At 43.0% G+C, this 27,079-nt stretch overlaps 1 protein-coding gene across 1 annotated transcript in view; it reads left to right on the plus strand.

Moving 5' to 3' along the window:
* The window catches only part of LOC140468867 (multiple C2 and transmembrane domain-containing protein 2-like), a 487,492-nt gene that overhangs the window by 270,147 nt on the left and 190,266 nt on the right, over positions 1–27,079 (plus strand). The window contains exons 11-12 of the mRNA XM_072564927.1: positions 13,749–13,935; positions 16,007–16,100. Coding sequence (XP_072421028.1) covers positions 13,749–13,935; positions 16,007–16,100 — 281 coding nt within the window. The remainder of the gene's footprint in view (positions 1–13,748; positions 13,936–16,006; positions 16,101–27,079) is intronic.

The raw sequence follows: 27,079 nt of genomic DNA on the forward strand, positions 1-27,079 counted from the left end.
TACACATCATTCCCACTGGTGGAAGGATCATGAATGGGAGGGCTCAAGATTTAAGATAATTTACCAAAGAGGCATTGGAGATGTGAGGAGAAACTTTTCCATAGAATCCCTGCAGTGTGGAAGCAGGCCATACGGCCCACTGAGTTCACACGGACCCTCCAAAGAGCATCCCAGCCAGACCCATCCTGCTCCCTCGTTCCTGTAACTGTGCATTTCCCATGGATAATCCACCCAGCCTGCACGTCTGTGGACACTGGGCAATCCACCTACATCTTCGGAATGTGGGAGGAAACCAGAGCACCACCAAGGATATTTCCCTCCCCTCCCCTATCAGCATTCCGGAGCCCCACTACCAAGGATATATTTCCCTCCCCTCCCCTGTCAGCGTTCTGGAAAGACCACTCCCTCCGCCACTCCCTTGTCAGGTCCACACCCCCCAACAACCCAACCTCCACTCCCGGCACCTTCCCTGCAACCGCAAGAAATGCAAACCTTGCACCCACACCTTCCCCCCTCACTTCCCTCCAAGGCCCCAAAGGATCCTTCCATATCCGTCACAAATTCACCTGCACCTCCACACACATCATTTACTGCATCCGCTGCACCCGATGTGGCCTCCTACACATTGGGGAGACAGGCCGCCTCCTTGCAGAACATTTCAGAGAACACCTCTGGGACACCCGCACAAAACAACCCAACCGCCCCATGGCTGAACACTTTAATTCCCCCTCCCACTCTGCCAAGGACATGCAGGTCCTTGGCCGCCTCCATTGCCAGACCATGGCAACACGACGCCTGGAGGAAGAGCACCTCATCTTCCGCCTAGGAACCCTCCAACCACAAGGGATGAATGCAGATTTCTCCAGCTTTCTCATTTCCCCTCCCCCCACCTTATCTCAGTCCCAACCCTCGGACTCAGCACCGTCTTCTTGACCTACAATCTTCTTCCCAACCTCTCCGCCCTCACCCCCACTCCGGCCTATCACCCTCACCTTAACTTCCTTCCACCTATCGCATTCCCAACGCCCTCCCCCAAGACCCTCCTCCCTACCTTTTATCTTAGCCTGCTTCCTGAAGAAGGGCTTATGCCTGAAACGTCGATTCTCCTGTTCCTTGGATGCTGCCTGATCTGCTGTGCTTTTCCAGCAACAGATTTTTCAGCTCTGATCTCCAGCATCTGCAGTCCTCACTTTCTCCTAGGAAACCAGAGCACCCAGAGGAAACCCAAGCTGTCACGAAGAGAATGTGCAAACTCCACACAATCTGGGTCCCTGGCGCTATGATGCAGCAAAGCTAACCACTGAGCCACCATGCCGCCCATTCCAAGCAGTGATTGGTTGTGGTGTGAAATGTGCATATGGTGGTGGCGACAGGTTCAGTTGGAAAATGATTATTATTTATTATTAGAATAGGCAGGACTAAGGTAAGAAGGGGGATTGGCTCTAGGAGCACTGCTCATTCGGAGTAGTAACACAGACACGGTAGGCTGAATATTCTCCTGTGCTGTGATTTTGTGTTTGCATTTGAAAGATTTGCAGGGCTTTGGGGAACGGGCAGGTGAGTGGGATTATTAACCAGCTCTTTCGAAGGGCCAGCACAGGCACGATGGGCCAAATGGCATCCTTTCTTGCTGCATCAGTCTAAAGACTACACATGATTATTAACCATTCCTTGGAGAGATGGCTCAGTTGTGCATAACTCTGCATTTTGTCTTTTTTCTTCCTGCTTTGAACGAGGATTTGGTTTTATATCATAATTACTTTGGCATTGGATCAGTTTTCAGTTGAAACATGACCTTGGATTGTTTCAAAGAACAGAGAAGCTGATGTAGACTTTTCAGCCTCTTGAGTCTGTTCAACCATTTTAATAGATGATGGCTGATCTGTACCTCCAAACCATTGCCTGCCTTTGATCCTGATTTCATGGCATCTTTACCTAATAAAAATCTGTCGATCTCAGTCAAACTGAGAACTATTTCTGACCAGGCGAAGTACTGCTATTTATTACCTCTCTGTAAGTGTACCACAATATATACAGACTTTGAAAGCACAATCATAAACACTTTGGCTTAATGCAGAAAAGATATCAGTCAAGAAGTGAGCAGAATGTCGCACTGTTTTATCTTAAAAAGAAATGAATGTTGAAATGTAAATAATTGCATACAGTTTGGAAAATATAAAGGGATCTGGGTTTCCTAGCGATCATGAAAAGCTAATCTGCAGGTCCAGAAGTGATTAGGAAAGCTAATAGAATGTTATAATTTATTGCAATGGATATTGAATACTAAAGATTATGCTTCAATTATAAAGGAGAGTGGTGAGACCATGACTGGAGGACTCTATAGTACTGGTTTCCTTATTTGGGAAGGATATAATTATGGTGGAAGCAGTTCAGAGAGAGTTAACCAGAGTAGTATCTGGAATGGGCATGTTATCTAATGAGGAATGGTCTTGCTGGGGAGGTAATGGCTGAGTGGTATTATTGTTAGACTATTAATCCAAATACCCAGGTAACATCCTGGGGACCAGGGTTCAAATCCAGCTGTGGCAGATGATGGAATCTGAATTGGTTTCCAATTTTAAAAAATCTGGAATGAATCCGCGGTCACTTGTTGGAAAACCCACCTAATTCGCTAATGTCCTTTAGAGGAGGAAACTGCTATCGTAACCTGGTCTGGCCTATGTGTGACTCCAGACCCAATGTGGTTGACAGTTGATTAAGGGATTGGCAATAAATGTTGGCCTAGCCAGCAATGTCCTCATCTCACGAATGAATAAAAAAAGGACAAGCCAGGCTGAAATCCACCAGAGTTTAGACTCAATTGAAGCTTCTAAGATACTGAGGGATCCTTACAGGGGCAGTGTGGAGAGGATTTTTCCCTGTACAAGAAAATCTGGAACCACAAGACACTGTTTAAAAATGAAGGGTCACCCATTTAAAACCGAGATGAGGTGAAATCTTTTCTGACAGACGGTTGTGAGTCATTGTGGCTTTCTTCCTTAAAAGGAGGTGGAAACCGATTCTTTGAACATTTCCAAGTCAGCGTTGGGTGCATTTTTGCTAAGCGAGGGGGTAAAAAGGTTAGTACAGGTAATTAGGAATGCGAATTTAAATGTTGAGATAGACCTCGCTGTCAATTGTTCTCAATGTTAAAGTAGACCCGGGGGTGGGCAGCCGAAGGAGTTGGTAAAGGTCAGCATGGGAAAATGAATAGCCGATAATAGCGATCGTTAGCGGCTGATAATGAGTTGTTATGGTTGCAGGTCATGTGATGACAAGGCCTGTTGCCTGGTGGGTTGGCGGGGGGAAGGACATGTGACAAGGTGCTCAGACCCTGAAATTATTGAACTCCATATTGAGTCCAGAAGGTTGCAGGGTACCCAAGTGGAAAGTGAGGTGTTCTTCCAGCTTGAGCTGAGCTTCACTGGAGCACTGCAGCAAACCTGACACACAGATGTTGTCCAGGGAACATAGTTGAAATTGCAATAGACCTCACTGGACCTTTTACACAATTTTGCGACATTCAGACTAATTCTGATTGCAACTAAAGAGCAAATAGAGTACAAGTAACAAAAGTAATGCAATATCCTGCTGTTATTTGCTATTTAGTACATCAGGTGTCTACTGTCTGTAAATGTTTATCATTTTAAGTGTCTTGCGTCATTGTCGTTCAGACTGTGAGATGGTAATACCTTTCTGCAGAAAGATGTGTCAGAATGGCTGACTGCTGGCAGAGGGATGAATAATAGCCAGAGCAATTGGGGGGTTGGGGGTGGGGAAGAAATCTGACTGACATCATCTTCTTAAAAGATCTCTCCACCCTTCAGGCTCTCTGCCTGTATTCCTGATGAAGGGCTTTTGCCCGAAACGTCGATTTTCCTGCTCCTCAGATGCTGCCTGAGCTGCTGTGCTTTTCCAGCACCACTCTAATCCTGACATCATCTTCAGTTGAACCCTTTGGGGTATCAGGGAGAGTCCAGAAGTTCCCGTTGTTATTATTGGCTAACCCTTGTTGGAAGTGACCTTTACCCAAGGGAGAGACAATCCTGGCTTTTTCTGCCTGTTTCACATGCCTGCTGTTCCTTCTGAGAACAGAAACTGTCTTACAGATTACGACCTTATGTAATCTGTAGTTGCGATTCCAGAACTACCTTAATTTATCCAATTGAAATGATTGTTCTGCACAAGGTGAGACCAGTTTTCCTCATCACTTCATAAACCTCACTCAAATCATCCAAGCCTACAAATGCCCCAGGTGCCAGGAATCTGAAGCAAAAATACAAAATACTGGAAACACGGAGTATGTCGGATAGTTCTTACTCTCCACAGGTGCTAACAGTTCAACTAAATAACTCTTCATCAGAACGGAGGAACTCCAGGACAGGAATAGATTTTGAGCCAATGTGGGAGTGGTGAGGGTAGAGAAAGAGTGAAAATTAGATTAGATTAGATTAGATTAGATTACTTACAGTGTGGAAACAGGCCCTTCGGCCCAACAAGTCCACACCGCCCCGCCGAAGCGCAACCCACCCATACCCCTACATTTACCCCTTACCTAACAATAGGGGCAATTTAGCATGGCCAATTCACCTGACCCGCACATCTTTGGATTGTGGGAGGAAACCGGAGCACCCGGAGGAAACCCACGCAGACACAGGGAGAATGTGCAAACTCCACACAGTCAGTCGCCTGAGGCGGGAATTGAACCCGGGTCTCTGGCGCTGTGAGGCAGCAGTGCTAACCACTGTGCCACCGTGCCACCCGTGTCTCAGAAAAGGGCCTATCTGAGACAGGTAGGTGATGAGAGAAATTGCATGGCAAACATTTTCATGATGAAAATCTAAAGGGAGTGGAATGGGTGAGTAAAGGAGCAAAATGTAAGCCCCCCCCAAATCTATACTTCACAGGAATAGCAAAGGTCATTCAGTCCTTGAACCTGAGCCATTCACTTTGGTCATGGCTCGACAGTATCTCAAATTCCTGATTTGTGACCTTTAACACTTGCATAAAATCTTTTTTAGGTTGAACTATGACCTTGTTTCTGAACAACGATCATGCTCAGTTTAGAAGTTTTTGTTTGACCCAGTCTCAACAGGTGACTTCATTTCAAAAATAGATTTTCTGGGAATTGCTAAAATTACTCGGGGGATTAACCCATCTCAGGAAGTGTACCTTGGCCTTATCATCTCTGATCACATAGATCTCTTGACTACCTGCCCAGTTAAGTGGCCCCTTTCTCTGCAATCACCAATAGTTTTAGAACTAGGGTTAGGACTAGGGTAGGAGAAAGTGAGGACTGCAGATGCTGGAGATCAGAGCTGAAAGTGTGTTGCTGGAAAAGCGCAGCAGGTCAGGTAGCATCAAAGGAGCAGGAGAATCGACGTTTCGGGCATAAGCCCTTCACGATTGAGGAAGGTGTGCCAAGCAGGCTAAGATAAAAGGCAGGGAGGAGGGACTTGGGGGAGGGGAGTTGGGAATGCGATAGATGGAAGGAGGTTAAGGTGAGGGTGATAGGCCGGAGAGGGGGTGGGGGCGGAGAGGTTGGGAAGAAAATTGCAAGTCAAGAATGTGGTGCTGAGTCCGAGGGTTGGGACCCCTCCCCCCATCTTTTCTCAGTCCCAATCCTCGGACTCAGCACCACCTCCTTGACCTGCAATCTTCTTCCCGACCTCTCCGCCCCCACCCCCTCTCCGGCCTATCACCCTCACCTTAACCTCCTCCCTACCTTTTATCTTAGCCTGCTTGGCACACCCTCCTCATTTCTGAAGAAGGGCTTATGCCCGAAACGTCGATTCTCCTGCTCCTTTGATGCTACCTGACCTGCTGCGCTTTTCCAGCAACACATTTTTCAGTTAGGACTAGGGTAGTACTTCTTGGACCAAAGGAGATCGAGAGGATGTTTCCTCCAGGTGAGAAGACTGTGGCAGGTTTGGTGAAGCTTAAAAATCACATAACATCAGATTTTCGTCAAACAGGTTTATTTGGAAGCACTAGCTTTCGGAGCGCTGCTCCTTCATCAGGTGGTTGTGGAACATGCACATATGACACAGAATGTATAGCAAAAGGGTTACATTGTCATGAAGTTGTAATTATTAATTAAAAACTTTAGTTAAAAATCACACAACACCAGGTTATAGTTCTTAAACTAATTTAGATTAAGTCTTTCATCTTTAAGGTGTAGGTTTGCTCGCTGAGCTGTAGGTTTGATATCCAGACGTTTCATTACCTGGCTAGGTAACATCATCAGTGGCGATCTCCAAGTGAAGCGAAGCTGTTGTCTCCTGCTTTCTATTTATATTTTTCTCCTGGATGGGGTTCCTGGGGTTTGTGGTGATGTCATTTCCTGTTCGTTTTCGGAGGGGTTGATAGATAGCATCTAGATCTATGTGTTTGTTTATGGCTTTGTGGTTGGAGTGCCAGGCCTCTCGGGATTCCCTGGCATGTCTTTGCTTAGCCTGTCCCAGGATAGATGTATTGTCTCAGTTGAAATGGTGTTTTTTTTCCTTCCATGTGTCGGGCTACGAGAGATATGGTTGTTTAGGTTCTTTTATCTGTAAATCCCAGAATTACATTCTCAAGGTGGCGTCAGCTTATCTAATAATAGGTGTCACCTCAGCTCAGACCATGCATTAAATGTGTGAAGGTACAGTCTGTACCAATGTTGACTCAATTCTATTTCTAAAGTGGGATTTACAGAATCTTACATGGATTTATGCAGTTTTTGAGCAAAATAAAATTAATTCTGCAAAAACAAATTCACTCCAAATCAGGTTTGGTTAAGATGGACTAGAAAAGCTGTTCCCTTTAGCTGATGGTACAAGACAATTTAAGGCTTTATCCAGGAGATGTAGAGGGAATGTGAGGAAGAACTTTTTTTTTATAGCAAATGGGAATGACCTGGAACTTGCTGTCCTCCAGGGTGAGTTGGAAGCTGAGAAGAGGAATGATTTCAAAAGGGAACTGGATGGTCACTTCAGGGAAATAAACTTGAAGACTGAGGGGACATAAGCTAGGAAATAGGATAAACCAGATTGGCCCATGCCCATGATTGGTCTCATCCTGGATTGTAAATGACTCTGTCACCGATTGTTGAGTTTTGTCAAGTGCAAAATTCCAGCACAAGGCATGGTATTTACACAGTTGAATATAAGTCTGATTGGACTTCATCCAAAATGTTGTGTTTTAAATGTTTGGTCATGTGGTATAATGAGTTACATGAAAGTCATTATCTGCAACTAACCACATCTTCCTGGAGTTATGGTGCAGTGGAAATGTCCCTACCTCTGAGCCAAGAGACTGGCGTTTAAATCCCAACTACTCCAGAGCTGTATCATGATATCTCGAAACAGATTGATTAGAAAATGTCTATACTGGTCATAATACTTCCACACTTGACTGAGTTTTTTTGAAGAAGTAACAAAGAGGATTGCTGAGGGCAGAGTGGTCAATGTGATCTATATGGACTTCACTAAGGTGTTTCACAAGGTTCTCCATGGGAGACTGGTTAGCAAGGTTAGATCTCATGGAATACAGGGAGGACTAGTCACTTGAGTCCAGAACTCATTTATATAAATGATTTGGATGTGAGCATAAGAGGTACAGTGAGTAAATTTGCAGATGACACCAAAATTGGAGGTGTAGTGGCCAGTGAAGAAGGTTACCTCAGATTACAACAGGATCTTGACCAGATGGACCAATGGGATGAGAAGTGGCAGATGGAGTTTAATTTAGATAAACGTGAGATGCTGCATTTTGGCAAAGCAAATCTTAGCAGGACTTATACACTTAATGGTAAGGTCCTAGAGAGTGTTGCTGAACAAAGAGACCTTGGAGTGCAGGTTCATAGGTCCTTGAAAGTGGAATTGCAGGTAGATAGGATAGTGAAGAAGGCGTTTGGTATGCTTTCCTTTCTTGGTCAGAGTATTGAGTACAGTTGGGAGGTCATGTTGCGGCTGTACAGGACATTGGTTAGGCCACTGTTGGAATATTGCGTGCAGTTCTGGTCTCCTTCCTATCAGAAAGATGTTGTGAAACTTGAAAGGGTTCGGAAAAGATTTACAAGGATGTTGCCAGAGTTGGAGGATTTGAGCTATAGGGAGAGGCTGAACAGGCTGGAGCTGGTTTCCCTGGAGCATCGGAGGCTGAGGGGGTGACCTTATAGAGGTTTATAAAATCATCAGGGGCAGGATAGAATAAATAGCCAAAGTCTTTTCCCTGGGGTCGGGGAGTCCAGAACTAGAGGGCATAGGTTTAGGGTGAGATGGGAAAGATATAAAAAAGACCTATGGGGCAACGTTTTCACGCAGAGAGTGGTACGTGTATGGAATGAACTGCTAGAGGAAGTGGTGGAAGCTGGTACAATTACATTTAAAAGGCATCTGGATGGGTATATGAATAGGAAGGGTTTGGAGGGATATGGGGCAGGTGCTGGCAGGTGGAACTAGATTGGGTTGGGATATCTGATCAGCATGGACAAGTTGGATCGAAGGGTCTGTTTCCATGCTGTACATCTCGATGATTAAATCATCAATCTATATGGACATGTGAAGAGAGGGCTCATCAATATTACGCTGGAGAACTGCATTCGATAGCCTACTGAGTACAGATATAAATAAAGGAGTGCTGCAGTATGGAGGGAGTTGAAGAGCTGTGCTTATGTAGGGAACAGTGTTCATGCAGATGCCCACAGCCCAGAGGAGATTCCAGACTGCTGTCTCAATGTACCGCCAACAGTATTAATGTAAAGTACAGAATAAAGCAGGTACCACTTCTAAAGACAACTGGAGTACACTTGGAGTGGGTGTAGCACAAATTCAATGAAATGATATCTGGACCAATAGGGTTAAGCCATGAGGACAGATTGGCTAGACCAGCTTATGCTTTCAAGTTAAAGAATGGTTGAAATGCGGTGTATAAGGTGATTAAAGAGGAGATGGTGAGAAATGATTTCCTTTTGCTTTTCAGTCCAGGCGTGAGACCTAAACAATTTCTAATCCATAAAGAATCACCAGAGATCTACACACAAAAAGGCCCTTCGGCCCTTCAGATTGAACTATTCTACCCCATTTTCCAGCACCTGGCCCATAGACTTGTATGCCTTGACCATCTGGATGAAGTAGGGATTGAACCTGAGCTTATTAGTCCAGAGGTAGGGACACTAACACCGATCCACAAAGGTGCTACAGAACACGGGGTGTAACATTAGAAGTGACACTGATTGTTTGGGGTGATGACAGGTAATTTTGTTTTCCCACAACATGGTGGAAATGTGGAGTTGCTTATTGCAAAAAAAGCTGTTGTCTTGGGTGAAACTGTTGAGACTTAATTTGATTATTTTAGACCAGTGAGCAAATGGTACAAAATCAAAATAAGCAAATGAAGCCATCGTCTAAATCAGCCACAAACTACGTGAATAGCAGTGAAGAGGTTGGATGGCTGATTCACGTTGACTATTTGGTGTCACTAGCATTGGTCTAGCGCAATATAGTTTAAATTATCTGTCTCACGAAAGTTGTCTTAATCTCTTCTGGGTGATCTTTAGACATCATGCTGACTGAAAGCTGTAACACCCCTCTGAATAGGTATTGAACCGCCTCTTAATTGCCTCCTATTGTTCGTCTGACAACTCACTGATTGATCTTTCACTGCAAACAACTGCAGCAATTAAATGGTCAGTTGCAGCTGAGCGCTGTTGTAAATATTTCTGGATTCGAACTGTAGACGGGAAAGATAGGGCAAAGTGCCCTCCAATCGCACAAAGCGAGGAAATGAACTGGATTCAATGCGATCAAGTGAAAACATTGCAACAAGTCAGCACCTTGTTATCTGAAGTTTTTCCAAAGTTGACAAATCAATCAATCAGGCTCTACTGGAATGCAAAGACATGTCAGGAGAATGGAACTGTGTTTGCCACAGAGTGTGACCGCTTGGGTAGCACCAGGGCTGGAGATGAATGTCTGGCAGCATCTGACTGAGGAGCCCTGGCTGTTTGAAGAAGAGGAAAATGAAGAAGCTGAGAGAGGGGAGAGGAGGGAGAGGGGCAGAGATTCTGGGAGAATTTTGCCTCTTGGATGGGCCGACCAGCAGAAGGAAGGCCCCCTGAAGATTAATAGTGGCACGTGACTGATATTGGACGGCAGAGAATCTTCTCGAGTGGTATTGAGCAACAAATGCAGATTGTGATTCTGTCCTGTTGCTCCGTTTATGTATTAAGCATGTGTCTGTGGTCAGAGTGAAATTAGAAACTGGGTGATTGATGTTTTTTTTGTAAATTGGAAACAGAATGAGACATGGCAGATTCGTATCAATATATTGAATAGTTTTAATTGTATTTATGTTAAGCATTCGATTGAAATATGTGAAACAATTAAAAGAGCAAATTAAACCAAGAGAGAATGATGTAGAAAGATATTTACAAATTGTGTTAACTTGGTAAGCAGAAGCAAGAAGCTATTAAGAGCATAGGTAAAATATGGTCATATTTCTTGTTTACTGCTTAGTGGCTAACTGCCAAATTGGATCATCAGTTCATTCCTCTAAATTGTCTTGAGTTTCATTCCCGCGAGCTCAGTAGAAATTAGAATCGCTGAGCGCTGCTAAATTAAGCCCCTGATTTCTGAAATGTCAATTCTCCTGCTTCTTGGATGCTGCCTGACCTGTTGTGCTTTTCCAGCACCACACTCACAATTCTGATCTCCAGCATCTGCAGTCCTGAGGTAACCCGCTCCCCATTCCAGGGTTCTGCATGTTCATGCCAAACAATAAGATTGGAAGTGGCCCTTCAGGTCCAGAGTCCTGGAATTCACCAAGGATTGGGTGGTGGTGGGGGTGGGGGGGGGGGCGTGCAGGGGCTTTATTAATACCTGGCTGTACTTGCAGCAGGAGTCTGGTGTGTGGCTTTCCGCCGGCAATGCCCAGACACGATGCAGTGTGACACTAAACCCTTGGGGCTGTTGGAAACAACTTCACGCTCTGTTTAGGAGTCACTAATTCTCGTGTCATAGCCACAGTAGATAATAAATACTGTGCAACGTTTGCATTCCTTCTAAATGAAACTAGGAGGAAAAGAATTGGATTTGATCAATGTTATCCCCTCAAGATCTTACATTGTTTGAAATGCATGTATCTGATTAGAATTTCCCTTTGCTCTACCACCTTATGGATATTGTTAGACTTGTTTAAGGGAAAGCTAGATAAATACATGAGGAAAGAAGGAATAGCAGGATGCGATTAGCTAAGGGTAAACGGGGAGCTCATGTGGTGCTGTTTTGCTGCTGTCAACCTTTTCCTGTGCACTCTGCCAGTCACTAACTTGTGTTGCAGGACGGAACAGGTAGAAAACTTGTGTAATTTGAGAGTGAGTAAGCCCAGTCCATTACGCAAACCAGCCTTCGATCCATTGACTCCATCTATACATCCCACTGCCTCGGGAAAGCAGCCAATGCCAACAAAGACCCCTCCCATTCCAGTTATACTCTCTCCCACCCTCTTCCATATTTGAATACATGTACAAACAGCTTCTTCCCTGTGGTTATCAGACTTTTGAACAGCCTTCTCCAATGTTAATTCTGATCTCTCTCTCTTTCTGTATCTTCTCTGCAGCTGGAACACTATATTGAAAGATTCACCTCCACTGTGGCTGTTGACCTGATTTTGAGCAATCATCATTATCCTTCTCTCTCCTCTGCACGACACTACCAGCACCCACATTGATTCCTATATTTATTTGCTAAGCCAACCCAGCAGTTACTGTGATGACTGTAGTTTTGACACTATTGCACCTATTCTTTGCACTAAAGGTGGGCTTTGATCGGCGCAACATCGAGGGCCGAAGGGCCTGTACTGCGCTGTATTCTTCTATGTTCTATGTTCTATATTCTGCACTCTACTCTTACCCTGATGCGCTTTGTATGGTACAGTCGGCCTGTACCTGTATCACAGTGCATGTAACAACAATCATTCAATCAAAAGAGATAGGACCTGAAATTTTATACTCTAAAGGGGAAGGCGTGTGGGTTTTTAAACATGGTGATAACAGGCAACTTTCAATTTACCACGATAAAGGTCTGCTTTGGGAATAGGGATAGTTAAAACGTGTTTGTGGACTTTAGAATTGACTGTCATCTTTGTGACTGTTTGGGACGCAATGTCTGATAGATATACTTCTGGATAACAAGTAAGTACCAATAAATAAAATATCAATTGTAGAGCAGCTTGGAAACTGTAGTTACAGCATAGTGTAGTTTAATCTGTAGGAAAATCGAGACTGTCAAGTTCAGGAGGATACATTTTGAGCAGAAATGTGAACGTTTGCGACTGGGTAAAGTGCAAAGAATAGGTGCAATAGTGTCAAAACTACAGTCATCACAGTAACTGCTGGGTTGGCTTAGCAAATAAATATAGGAATCAATGTGGGTGCTGGTAGTGTCGTGCAGAGGAGAGAGAAGGATAATGATGATTGCTCAAAATCAGGTCAACAGCCACAGTGGAGGTGAATCTTTCAATAACGTCAGAGAGATTGAGAAACTGGTGAGGACTTTAAATAGGAAGCCATGTGAAGATTTATGGAGCATGAAAAAACAATTATAAATACTTTCATAATGGGCAGAGAAATGATGATTCCGGAAAAAGAACATTCACTCGAAAGAACCCGAGTGTAACTTGATCACAAGAGACCAAGGACGTGGAAGTTATCCTGGATTATTCCTCTGTCTCAAAGGAAGGGTGTCTGTATATTCTTATTGAAGGGACATTGCAACCAGTAATCCTGTTGGCCTTCTTCAAAGAGGAAATAGACCTAAAAGATTAAAGGAACTTGTGTTATAAAGTGGGACTTTGAAGACTATCCTGGAGATCGACGAGGTGTCGCTGCATTTCAGCAGCGGTACTGTAGCTGTGTCTCTGCACCATAAGTTTTTCTTTATCCCATGTCAGGATGGTACACACGTGGTTTTAGGTGCAGTTAATGACTCAGTGAAACATGCAGGTAATCCAGTTGTGATGCTAAAGACATCCTTGGTGCTTTGTAACCATTTCAATGAGCTATTGCACTTAGAGGAATCCAGTACCCTCCTCCATCACAGAGTGGATCGATTTCCCCACTGACAATGAATTGCTGCTTTCCCTGAACTCTTTACAATTTGTATTGTGCGTTGTATCTTGTTAACTCTCTCATGTTCTGATAGAATCTTGCAACTGATTTGAGTACAGTCAGCTTTTTAATAAAGCTGAAAATATTCTTGGGAAAATCAAAGCAAGAATAGAGGAAAGATCAATTTGGGTTTCCCCTAAATACACTGAGGGAGACTTTTAGATTGTTGAATTATATCAGTGAGATAAATTGGGATAGGTGTAAAACTGCACTCACCCCAAGTCCCATTGTATACCACTGGCTCTTCTCTGTTGAAATTGGGTTATTAGTCATGGTGACGCACAAGATTAACCTCTCTCATTTTGTGATATTCACATTTTTTTCACTTCTATCAAGAGATTTTGACACCAATTTGGGTACCTTGGCTGATTTTTGTTTAACATCTTCTCAACCCAGGACTCCTAGGGCACTGACCAAGTGAATTTTGAGTCTAATTCTACTCCCCCCATGCACCCTTTTGAGAATTGCAAAGAATTTCATTCACTGAGTCATTTTTAAACTAAAATTAAATTTACATTAATGATGTGCTCTTATTAAAGTTCATTTAATATTGTAAATGTTTAAGTTCTGATCACTGTCTTATTTTAACATGTTTCAGGTGCAAAGTTAACCTTTTGACGTTATCCAAGGGACAGGCAAACTGTAAGGAGCTGTCGCTGGAAAATGGACAGGGTTCTGTGGTTTTGTTGATTACACTTAGAACGTGCAACGGGGTCTACATCTCTGACCCCTGTGTCAGCCCACTGCATGACGAGACTGAGAGGCAGCAGATTATTCAGAGATATGTAAGTACACCGTACAACAAGAGTCGTTTAAAAGCCTTGACTGTAGGTGGCAAGTGGGCACTGAACTAGGGGACACAGCCTCAGAAAGAGGGGGAGCAGATTTCAGATTGAGTTGAGGAGGAACTTTCTCACCCAAAAGGTTGTGAATCTGTGGAATTTCCTACCCAATGAAGCAGCTGAGGCTGTCTTATTGAATGTTTTAAAAGCAAAGTTAGATTTTTGAACAGTAAAGGAATTAAGGGTTATGGTGTGTGGATGGATAAGTGGAGCTGAGTCTATGAAAAGATCAGCTATGATCTTATTGAATGGTGGAGCAGGATATTCCTGCTCCGATTTCTTGTGTTCTTACATACCAACTGGCAGCAGAAGAGGGATGATTACTGTCTATAAGGAGAGGAAATACACCAGGCAATGCAACAACTTTGAGGAAGAAACAGTTAACTTTTTAGTTGATGATAAATGACTTCTTGATTCGTAGAGGCTGCTAGACCTGTGGAGTATCTCCACCATTTTCTGCTTTTATTTCAAAATTTCACCACTTGCATTATATGAAGCTTAAGAAGAAACTGGATAACCCTTTCTTCAGGTTTAAGGTTTAGATTTAGCCCAACAGCAACTTGTTACTGCTCTACTTGAAACTTATTCCATAATAAGGATGGCACGGTGGCTCAGTGTTTAGCACTGCTGCCTCACAGCACCAGGGTCCTGGGTTCGATTCCAGCTTTGGGTGACTGTCTGTGTGGAGTTTTCACATTCTCCCCGTGTCTGTCTGGGTTCCTCTGGGTGCTCCGGTTTCCTCCCACAGTCCAAAGATGTGTCGGTCAGGTGAATTGGCCATATAGAATTGCCCATAATGTCAGGTGCATTAGTCAGAGGGAAATGGGTCTGGGTGGGTTACTCTTCAGAGGGTCGGTGTGGACTGGTTGGGCCGAAGGGCCTGTTTCCACATTGTAGGGAATCTAAAATCAAATAATAACAGAGCTAATGGTCCAGTTTACAAAGGTGCCAACCTGCTTCATAAAATCTGTAGCAATGCAAGCTTTTTCTTTTTGACTTTGCCTCATTTTTAGTAAGCAGACCTCAAGTGGTGAGGTTGTGTTAAGTTGGACACAGTGAAAGTAATTCAAAGTGAGTTGGCGTTCTGCCCTATATTAAACCCTTGTGCGATTGTACCCATTAACAAGAGGCAGTGAGATAATCTGAGATCTTATTCTAAGAATGATGCTATGGCTGAGAATTTCCTGGGTGGCACGGTGGCTCAGTGGTTAGCACTGCTGTCTCACTATTCCATGGTGCCAGGTTTGATTCCAGCCTCAGACGATATCTGTGTGGAGTTCTCCCTGTGTCTGCGTGGTATTCCTCCAGGTGCGATACTTGTCTCCCAAGGATGTGCAGTTTAGGGTAGATTGGCCATGCTAAATTGGATTGCAGGCTAGGTGGATTAATCGTGCCAAATGTAGAGTTACAGGGATAACATTGGGATATCCTTCGGAGGATCAATGGCGATTCTATGAAACAGATCCCTTTTAAACTCAGGACCTGGCAAAGTATGAGCAGATTTACTCCAGCCTATGTAGGATGCTGTATTTCAGTATAGCACAGAATCACAAAACCTCTACAGTGTGGAAAGAGGCCATTCAGCCCATCGGTTCCACACTGACCCTCCAAAGAGCATTCTGCCTAGACCTATCCCCCACTTTTATCCCCATGACCTCATATCTCCCATGGCTAACCCACCTAGCCTGCACATCCTGGACACTATGGGGCAATGTAGCTTGGCCAATCCACCTGCACATCTTTGGAGTGTGGGAGGAAACCCACACAGACACTGGGAGAATGTGCAAAGTCCACACAGTCACCTGAGGCTGGAATCGAACCCGGGTCCCTGGCGCTGTGAGGTAATAGTGTTAACCACTGAGCCACTGCTCCAGCAGAAGGAGCCGTGCACCCATTGAGATCATTTTGGCTCTTCGTTTAGTTATAAGTCAGAAGCTGTAGTGAATGATGAGCTCTTATTCTCTATGCTGTTTGGTGAACGTTTTTTAACTGAAGTTTTAATTTTGATTTTCAGTGTTTGAGAAACACCTTCCAGGATATGAGCGACATTGGGTTCCTGCAAGTACAAGTGGTAAAAGCTAGTAACTTGGCAGCAGCAGACTTTGCAGGTAATTTCTGGGACGGCACGGTGCCTCAGTGGTGAGAGCAGCACGATGGCTCAGTGGTAGCACTGCTGCCTCTCAGTGCCAGGGACCTAGGTTTGATTCCCGTCTCCTCCGTGTGGAGGTTGCACATTCTCCCCGTGTCTGCATGGGTTTCCTCTCGGTGTTTCGATTTCCTCCCACAGTCCAAAGGTGTACAGGTCAGGTGAATTGGCCGTGTTAAATTGCCCATAGTGTTGGGTGCATTAGTCAGAGGGAAATGGTTCCCGGTGGCTTACTCTTCAGAGGGTGGGCGTGGACCTTTTGGGCCGAAGGGACTGTTGGCACACTGTAGGGAATCTAATCTAATCTTTATTGTGAACCTCTTTAACCTGGCACCCTCAATTGCTCTCAGTCACTGCTTCACCTTTTGGTCTCCCCACCTCATTCTTCCATCCTTCTACTCCCTGTGTTGTCTCTTCAATTTAATATTTTCTTCCATTGGGAGTAAGTTTGATTTGGGATGACATTGGACCAGTTGACTGGGTTAATGTTTCCTATTTTACTTCAATGTCCAAGGGCAATGTTAGGTTTTTGTTTCTAATGCTCTCTTTGATTCTGTTTCAGTCTTTCACATCTTTTCCTCATTCCTTGTCCCATTGCCCCTCTATCTTCCCACTCCTGTTCGTTCAGTCAGATATTGCTAGACAGGGTAATGAAGAAAGCATTTGGTATGTGTGGCTTTATTGATCAGAGCATTGAGTAAAAGAGTTGAGAGGTCATGTTGTGCTGTACAGGACATCGGTTTGTCCACTTTTGGAATATTGTGTGCAATTCTGGTCTCTCTGCTATAGAAAAGATGTTGTTAAACTTTAAAGTGTTCAGAAAAGATTTGCAAGGATGTTGCCAGGGTTGGAGAGTTTGAGCTATAGGAAGGGACTGAATAGGCTGGGGCTACTTTCCCTGCTGTGTCGGAGGCTGAGGGATGACCTTTCGGAGATTTATAAAATCATGAGGAACGTAGATAAGGTGAATAGACAAGGTTTTTTTTATCCAGGGTAGCAGAGTCCAAAACTAGAGCACATAGATTTAAGGTGAGAGGGAGAAGATTTGAAAGGGACCTAAGGGCCAACTTTTTCATACAGAGGGTGGTACATGTACAGAATGAGCTGGCAGAGGAAGTGGTGGAGGCTGGTACAATTGCAACATTTAAAAGGCATCTGGATAGGTATATGAAGAGGAAGGGTTGAGAGAGATATGGCCAAATGCTGGCAAATGGCACTAGTTCAGCATGGGAAACCTGACCGTCATGAATGAGTTGGACCTAAGGGACTGTTTCCATGCTGTACAATGTTATGAGTATATTAGTTGTATTCCAGTAAACTACTCCCGCAGTAAGAAACATGTTGATGTGTTTATGTTTATATTTTACATGTTGCTTCGATCCTTAATTATTTTGGAGAAGGAAATTACCTCATTGTTTCAAATTAAATGTGCCTTCCTCCATCAGTGCCTTTGTGAGTGGGAAAGGGACGACTTGCATTTATATGGCACTTACACAGCCTCAAGTTGACACAAGCCTCTTTAGAGATATTTAGGTTCTTTGAAAATGTTGAACGACTTCAGAAGTGCGTATTAATTGTACAATGCTTTGGGATGCCCTGTGTTGTGAGGGGTAATTTTATACTTGCATTCTCAGAAAGCAGTGTAATAGTGACTTGTTTTAATGATGTTGATGAAAGGATAAATATCGTCAGAGACAGTGGGAAGACAGCCCTCTCCATATCTTAACAATGTACTGGATCTGGGAGTGCCATGAAGTCCTGAATGCACTTTTTCATCCCAAGGATTCCTTGCTGACAGTGCAGCACTCCCTCATTACTGCACCATTGTGACAGATTAGAATGTATCTTCTGGCCTGGATATGTCCCGTAAGGAATTCATTGGACATTTTAAAACCGACAGTAAACGCTGGAGTGCACAACCTTACAAAGGACCGCGATTAGGGACGGAAATGCTGGTTGGCACAGATATTAGTTCAGAAAAGAGTCTGTTATGGGGCATGACAATGAGCCGTATGCGATTACCTCTGATCATCCGTTCCCTCGTTTGCAAATGAGAGGAGGGTCTTTAAAATTCAAACTGGATGAGTAATGCAGCAAGCATCAGGAGCAAATCCGTGAAGCATTTATTCTACATCCGAGGTGAGTTATATTAATAATGCAGCTCTGTTCTAAATAAGGAGCAGAGACACTGTGATATTTCACAGTTAATATACTGCAGCCTTAACTGCCTGACAGTGAACTGTGGGAATAGGTCGACCTTGTTCACCTGCCCTCCTGCCTTCATGATGGACTTCTTGCAAATTAGGAGCTTGATTTGGTACCATATGGTGCCTGCACTGACCCTGAGAGAGGTGCTGTGCTTAGTAAACGTATCAGACTCCTGTCTGTACATCGAACATATTTTCTCTGTAATGAGCGTTTTTTTTTGCAGTGGGATCAGAACAGTTCAGTCCCAATCCTTCAACTGAAACCATATGAAACCCTGCAGTAAACTCGGGTTGTAAATGGAGTATCATCTATTACTGGAGAAAGTGAGGACTGTAGATGCTGGAGATTAGAGCTGAAAATGCGTTGCCGGAAAAGCGCAGCAGGTCAGGCAGCATCCAAGGAACAGGAGAATCGACGTTTCGGGCATAAGCCCTTCTCCAGCAACACATTTTCAGCTATCATCTATTACTGTTTGAAACAGGGTATTCCTTGTCTAAAGAATAATTAAGCATTTGGTGATGTGCTTTGGTCATAAGATTTAGCCATCTGAAGTGTAACTTTCCTTATAGAAATAAAATGATTATGCATTTGCGACAGAAGACAATATTTGAATTCACTAGAAATGACCAAAGCAAATAGTATAGGCCCATTCTCAGGGGATGTTCGGCAACTAATTTACTTCCTTATGTACTTTCAGAGGTCAGTGCAGCAGAAATGTTCAATGATGTAGAATTTGATGTCAAGACTTGAGTTTCTATAAAAGCATCCTCAAGTCCTTCTCCCACACATGTCCACATCCACTCCTGTAGGGGTCATGCACCCACACAGAAAGTTGGTCCCAACTTGAAATCACAACACCACGTAGAAAATGTGTCCATATTATTGGAAACAGACTCACCTGTGGGAATCACAATCGTGAAACTAGTTGGAAGCTTTTAACTTAACGAGTTTTCAATGAAGGGTTGTTGAGTTCTCTAACATGCTGACTATCAAACACTGACATGATTGTTGAGTGGATTCCGTTAGAAGCTGTATTAATCTGTCCACTCATTGGCTGTCCCTCCATTCAAAGACCTCATCTATTCAGTGTCATGGTTTCTGCTGTGAGTCTTTTTGTAACTAAAGAGTACGACTTTTCACCCACAATCTTAAGGATGGATGTGGCAAGACGTCCCACCGGATCCACAATATAGAATTTGCTTCCTTTATATTTCTGCCCAGTAATAGGTAATTAAAATTTAATAAAATTGCTGAAAAAGGAGGCAAGCTGCTGAAGCTTTTGATCTTTCTTCCATCAGGACAAAGGCAAGAATGCCAAACTTCAAGCTGTCGTGATTGGAATGAGGTTGGCCAGGTGAAATAGAATATGAATTCTGTGATTGGTCGTTAACTTGGGCCAGTCAGGGAGTCATGGCTGACAGGAGTCTTAGGGATTCTCTTCACTCTAGGGATTGACTCTGGTCAGAGTCCATGTACTGTACACATGTAAATAAAGGTTGATGGGATACTTGCTTCCGTGGAGTTATTTCATAAACAATCAGTTATAGAGAAAAGCATGCTGTTTGGTTGGCACGTTGATGGTGATTCTTGTGTTAGTCCTGAGGAGGGCAGTAACAGTCACTTGTTTGCAACAAAATTGCAACTGTTTAAAATATGAACCTTTGATCTGTGTTATGAAGTATGGATGTTTCTCAGGACTGACTGAAGAGTGACAATTGCTAAGAATCACCTTTTGTGAGTTGAAGGAATGTAATCAGAGTCTCGGTTGGCTGTACGTTCCCTGTGTGCTATTCAGTAGGATCATAGCTGATATTCAACTTTAGTCCATTTGCCCTCCCTCCCCCCCACCCTGTTTTGTTTCTCTCAGTCCCCAAAAATCTATCACTTTCTGTCTTGAATTACATAATGGCTTTCTGTGGTTTGTAAAATTCTGGCAAGCCTGAAAGTTGAGAGATAAAAATCGTTGCCATATAATTGCAAAATAAAAGGTAATGATGTTATCAGTGATGGCAAGCCTCAGAAACTCACTGGGTGCTTTATTGTTTTGACTGATCAATAAGCATTACGTTTCTCAGGGTGTTGAAAATATTGGGAGAAATCGCTCCTCTGTTTCTTTGGATGTGCTCTGATCATTCTTAACCAGCCCTGATTGACTGAGTTGACTTTTGGCCTTGTTTGTCAATCATTCAGCTTGACATGACTACAGTACACAGACACCACACACACGCACGCACTCTTTCACACACTGTCAAACATACACACAGACAACTCATTCACACTCTTCCCCCCTGCCTCTCTCTCTCTCTATCTCTCTCACCCTCTCTCTCCCTCTCTCTCTCTCACACACACACACACACACACACACACACACACACAGACACTTATTGCTAAATATCACTGACTTTGGAAATGTTTGTGGCTGGGAAGCAAGTGAAGGCGGCATTTCGAACTTGAATGCAGTTTTAGCCTTCTGAAAGAAATTTCCTTTCCGATTTGTGTATCATACTATAAAATAAAACTTGCAGTTTGTCCTGTTTCTTGTGTAGGAACAGAATGCTACCAGTGGAAATGACCCCTTCCTCTGGTTAGGACACAAAGCTAGACAAGCTGAAACAGAAGTTGCTGGAAAAATTCAGCAGGTCTGGCAGTATCTATGGAGAGAAAGCAGAGTTAACATTTTGGGTCCAGTGATTCTTTTTAAGAACTGCCTGCTTTGCCTAGTTTGATAGGATCATTGCTGATCACCTGACTGGATACAGTGTATCTCCATTTGATAGGATCATTGCTGATCACCTGACTGGATACAGTGTATCTCCATTTGATAGGATCATTGCTGATCACCTGACTGGATACAGTGTATCTCCATTTGATAGGATCATCGCTGATCACCTGACTGGATACAGTGTATCTCGGTTTGATACTTCACCTGAAACTTCCACTGGGATTTCTGCAATCCTCCGTCCACTCTGGGCATTCGTGCTTCCCTTGTCCAGGACTTCTCTCTGTTCCTGATTTTTACCAGCCCACCATTGAAGGCTGTGCCTTCAGCTGTCCAGACTTTGAGTTTTGGAATTCATAGGATTGTCACAGTAAAGAATGAGGCCATTCAGCTTATCATATCAGGACTGGCTCGCTGAATGAGCACTTGTCTCTTTGTCAAATGTCTGTCCAATTCCTTTTTGAATGTTTTCTCTGAAACCTGCTTCCAGTGGATACTCAGGCAGCCATGCTCCAGACCATAATCACTCGCTGCATAGAAAAGGTTTCTAACATTCCACTTGTTGATAACTTTAAGCTTCTGTCCTCTCAATATGACCTTTAAACAATTGAGAATGCTGTACGATAAGCAGTCCTAACCCTGTCCCTGAAACTGTTCTCATGAACCTTTTCTGCACTTTCTCTAATGATTTCACATCCAAAAATGCGATGCCCAAAAGTGGATGTAGTACTCCATTTGAGGTCACGCTAGTGTTTAATACAGTAGCTTCCTTTCTCTTGTACTCTTTGCCCCTATTAATAACAACTATATGCTTTATTATCTGCACTCTCAACCTGTCCTGTCACCTTCAATGATTTATACACATGTACACACAAATCCCCATGTTCTTCCTATCAAAATGAATCAGCTCTCATTTTTCTGCATTGAACTTTATCTGAACAATCTGCCCATTCCACCAACTTGTCTATATCCTTTTCCATTTGTACACTATCCTCCTTACAGTTCACAGTGATTTCAAGTTTCATCCTATGTGCCAAGTGCATCAAAATCTACGTCAATGATGTACGTTAAGAAAAGCGAGGGACCCAATGCTGACCCCCGGGGAAACTCGGTTAGAAAATTTGTTTCAACCCATGGGGCATGCAGCAACTACTAGGTTTCAAAATAATCGCAAACTTTAATGAAGATCAACAAAATGAAATTAAGAACTATCAATTTAGCACTATAGCTTGCATTGTCTGATGCAATGACCACAGTTCTGTTTTGTATTTGGCTCTAAGAATTCCTTAGATTATTAAATCTTGAAGCTTTATTTACTTTTCTTGGCACCAACTCAAAAGGTGTGCCACAACCCTCCAGAATTTACTTTGACTCTGCTTAGAATTCCAGCTTTTCTTAAAGGTCGAAATTCGATTGGGTGAAGGTGTAGTTCTCCATTTGTTTCGGGGCCTTGCCACCCTCTATTTTTTTCTTTATAGACCTTGGGACTGTGGATCTCTCAGCTCCTTGTTGAAGTTGCCAGTGGATATGCAGTTGCATCTACCAAGTGCCCCAAAAATGGGTCATTCATCCTTCAAGTCTTTGTACCTGTCCATCTACCCTTGTAAGATAAACTTCAAGTAGCTTTTAACTGCAGTTAATTCCCAGCTGGTTTGAATTGCATTCACATAAGAATGAATGCTTGTAACTTGCTGAAACTTAAAATTATGTTCGAAAATCTGTGATTTTGGTATTCACAAGAGCACCTTGGGAAATCGTACATTACAGACACTATATAAATTCAAGTTGTTGAAGGAATACGTGTGTATTTGCTGAAAGTGATATTGTAGACCATTCTTGAACAATAAATTGTGGCTCTTTGCACCTGTAAACAATCTTTGCCCTGAAAGCAGCAGACATATAATTAGTTTTAATATGTCATCCATATTTTTGCCTCCCTAATAAATAACATACCTTTCAGCTGGAACAAACGATACAGACTGTGGAGGTAAATGTTATTGTTACTGCTCCTTCGCAGCACATGAACTTCATTAGTCAGTACTTAAACATGGTATGGAAGCATTCTTTTGGCGATGGCTCTCTGAGCTGCAATATAAATCATGACACTTTCGTAATAACGCTGGCACTGCCTGCTAATGGAGCGTGTGAACCCGTTCATAAACAAAGGACAATAACACTGCTGCATGATTCATTACCTCATAAGGTGGTGTCTGCTAAAATTTTGTGCTTTTGTGACTTGCAGTATAGTAAAGATTCACAGGGGATTCTAGGCAATGACATTTACCCTTGACTGGTGAGTCAGTCAGCTCTGCTTTGATGCAAAAGTAAAGGAGATTAACTCCATGTGATACAATTATGTAAAATTGCTGTCTGCACTTCCCTTTTTGCCTTATTGCCTCCTTTTAAAGTAAACACCAACAATTGTCCCTAGCACCATCAGAACACAAGAATCTGTTGAATTTGGTCATGTATGTTTTATGCATATTTTTAAGGACCTCATGTGCAAAGTACTTTATCTTTATTTTTCATGGAGAGGCTACTGGCAGTTGCTGTTGTTTTATCTATAGGCAGCCAGTGGCCCAGGAGTTCCTTGGGGAGAGTGTGGAGGCCTTTCAGTCAGAGACTAAAGGAGAAAAGACCGTAGGAAACCCAAGAGAAATTGTGTAAACAGCTGGCAACAGCCTGTTACATATCTTGGATTCCACCCGTTTCCACTGAAGTTACAGTGGCTTAATCCCTGAAAAATATTCGTATGTATAATATAAAATGTGTACTTCCGTACGTATGAAGTAGGATGCTAGTCCTTGAGGAATGTGTTGAAAGATTCAGGTGAATAAACAGTGCAGAAGATCTAAAAATATTATAAGGTTGAGATTTAAGGAGCAAAATAATGATGGTTTAATGAGGAAAGAAAATTAATAAGGAGAGATGACTTTTTTTGCATTGTTGCAAATTGGACAGAACTATACATATAGTGACAGTGACGTCAGTCAAGATGCTCGATTCCAAATGAGTACATGATTTGCCAAATCAGGTTAACTTTTCAGTATTGAAGGTATTATTATTGAAACTGGAAGGTACTCCTACAGAAAGTCAGCCAAGGTAATTAGAGATACACTTCGACTTTGAGACTAAACAGGTAAATCTTCTGTGAAGGGCGTCAAATTTTTTTTCCTGTGGATTTTAACTTGAATAATTTGGAGGTTCCGGTGTTGGACTGGCATGTACGTAGTTAAAAATCACACAACTCGAGGTTATAGTCCAACTTCCAAATAAACCCGAATGGGGCAGTACAGTGGCTCAGTGGTTAGCACTGCTGCCTTACAGCACCAGGGACCTGGGTTTGATTCCAGCCTCGGGTTGCAGATTGTACATTCTCCCCTGTATCTGCGTGGGTTTCCTCCAGGTGCTCTGGTTTCCTCCCACAGTCCAAAGATGTGCAGGTCAGGTGAACTGGCCATGCTAACTTGCCCATAGTGTTAAGTGCATTAGTCAGAGGGAAACAGGTCTGGGTGGGTTACTCTTCGGAGGGTCGGTGTGGACTGGTTGGGCCAAAGGACCTGCTGCCGAACTGCAGAGAATCTAATCTAATCTAAACCTGTTGGACTCTAGCCTGGTGTTATGGGAGTTTTAAACTTGAATGAGGTTAAATTGAGCAAAGCAAAGGGGATGGATGAACTAAATGAGTTGAGGTGGGTGAGGTTGCGAATTTCTAAATGGTGGAGTCACTTTGCTTAGGGTAGGACTTTCGAAATAATGCTGTATGAAACTTTCTGAAATGTAAATTTATCAAGTGACAGATGGGGAACCCCAGGCAGACTTACAGCCCAGATTCTACTTCTTGCCTTGTTTCTTCAGGAATGTTTAATTATTGCTCATTTATCTGAGCAGACTATTTTAGAACCAACTAATTTTTATAAACATGATAAATTTGCACTTTGTTTTATGCAATAAATCACTGGCTTGAAACCCTTAATCAATTAGTCATAGAGTCATAGAGATGTACAGCACGGAAACAAACCCTTCGGTTCAACTCGTTCATGCTGACCAGATATCCGAACCCAATGTAGTCCCACCTAACAGCACCCGGCCCTTATCCTTAGGCTACGTTTGGAGTATTGCGTGCAATTCTGGTCTCCTTCCTATTGGAAGGATGTTGTGAAACTTGAAAGAGTTCAGAAAAAGTTTACAAGGATGTTGCCAGGGTTGGAGGGTGTGAGGGTGAATAGGCTGGGACTGTTTTCACTGGAGCGTCGGAGGCTGAGGGCCTTATCACAAGGGGCATGGATATGTTAAATAGACAAGGTCTTTTCCTCGTGGTGGGGGGAGTCCAGAACTTAAAGGTATAGATTTAGGGTGAGAGGGGAAAGATATAAAAGGGACCTGAACGACAACTATTTCATGCAGAGGGTGGTGTGTGTATGTAATGAGCTGCCAGAGGAAGTGGTGGAGGCTGGTACAATTGTAACATTTAAAAGGCATCTGGATGGGTATATGAATAGGAAGGGTTTATCTCTGTAATTTAAGAGTGCACGGGCCAGGTGTGCCTTAGAATCATGGAAATGTACAACACGGAAATAGACCCTTTGTTCCAACTTGTCTATTCTGACTAGATGTCCTAAATAATCTAGTTTCATTTGTCAGCACTTGACCCATATCCCTCCTATTCATATCCCCATCCAGATGCCTTTTAAATGTTGTAATTGTACCAGCCTCCATCACTTCCTCCGGCAGCTCAACCCATACACATACCACCCTCTGTGTGAAAAAGTTGCTCCTCAGGTCCCTTTTAAATCTATATATTTGTAATCATGTAATCATCAACCCATTTAATTTTCACCATAAATGTTTTGAGATTTTTGAGCATCATCTCTGTTTTTATCTTTCGTTGACATTTTCTGGGATATTTGAAGTGTCCAATCATTTCCACTGCTGAGAATTTGAAATGATATTGAAAACATTAATGGGCAGGACTTCCCCATATCAACTGTTAAAAGTAAGGGCAGTTTGCTGCCTCATTCTTGGGTAAGTCATCATTTAATATTATTTGCACCTCAGGCTTTCACTGTGCCATATTTGAATCTATGTGACAGTACGTGCATTAATGTACAGGATCCTGTAGTTGGCAGGCAGAAGGAACATTGTTAACACATAAGGCCTGTTTTAACTCAAAGAAAGAGATGACAGCCATTTTCTGGTTTCTGCCAGGGCACATCCTTGACTAATCAGTCAGCCTTCCTGCATAAAAAAGGTATACAAAGGTTGTCAGTTAACTGTCACTCATCATTAGCAGGTGCACTCTCCATGGCAGTGCCATAATCCACTTAACTAATCAATCAGCACTCTTATCTCATGCAATATAATTGTTGCTTTCCCTTTCCTTTGCTATTTCTTGCGAATTGTCCTGACCATTGCCGAATAAGTGCATCGACAAGATATGCCCCTTTTCTCAACAAGCTCTTAGATCGTAATGCTTCCATTGTCAAGATGAACTGAGGAACATGACATGCTAAATCTGAGTACTGTATGCCTGTTCAGATGGATAAGTGATCTCACAGCATTACTTGATGAACAACATGGGAACTCTTAAAGTGTCCCAACCAACATGAGTCCCGTAACCAGTGCTAAAAAAGGGATGATCAGCTTTGTCTTCTGTGGGAGCACGGTGTGTGCAAATTGGTTCCTCCATTTTCTGGATTACAATATTGACAGCACTTCAAACATCTTTCTTCAGACACAGTTTTTTTTTGGAATGCTGTGCGGCTGAGGAGGTGCTATTTCACAGAATTCACAGATAATTGCAAGTTTGTTTTGGTTGTGGGGATGAATAAATATTTGTACGTTAGTCACGAGGAATATATTTGTTCGTTGTCTCACTTGTGTCAGAAGGAATAGGGAACATTGTAACCATAAAGCAGGATCTTACTGTGGACTTCAGGACCCCGAAGTTGGGTATGATGTAGGTGCCCCTAATTTGCATTTGATGGCATTGACACCAGGAGATTGAGTTTGAG

The sequence above is a fragment of the Chiloscyllium punctatum genome, chromosome 48 (assembly GCF_047496795.1).
Source record: "Chiloscyllium punctatum isolate Juve2018m chromosome 48, sChiPun1.3, whole genome shotgun sequence".
NCBI classification, from domain to species: domain Eukaryota; kingdom Metazoa; phylum Chordata; class Chondrichthyes; order Orectolobiformes; family Hemiscylliidae; genus Chiloscyllium; species Chiloscyllium punctatum.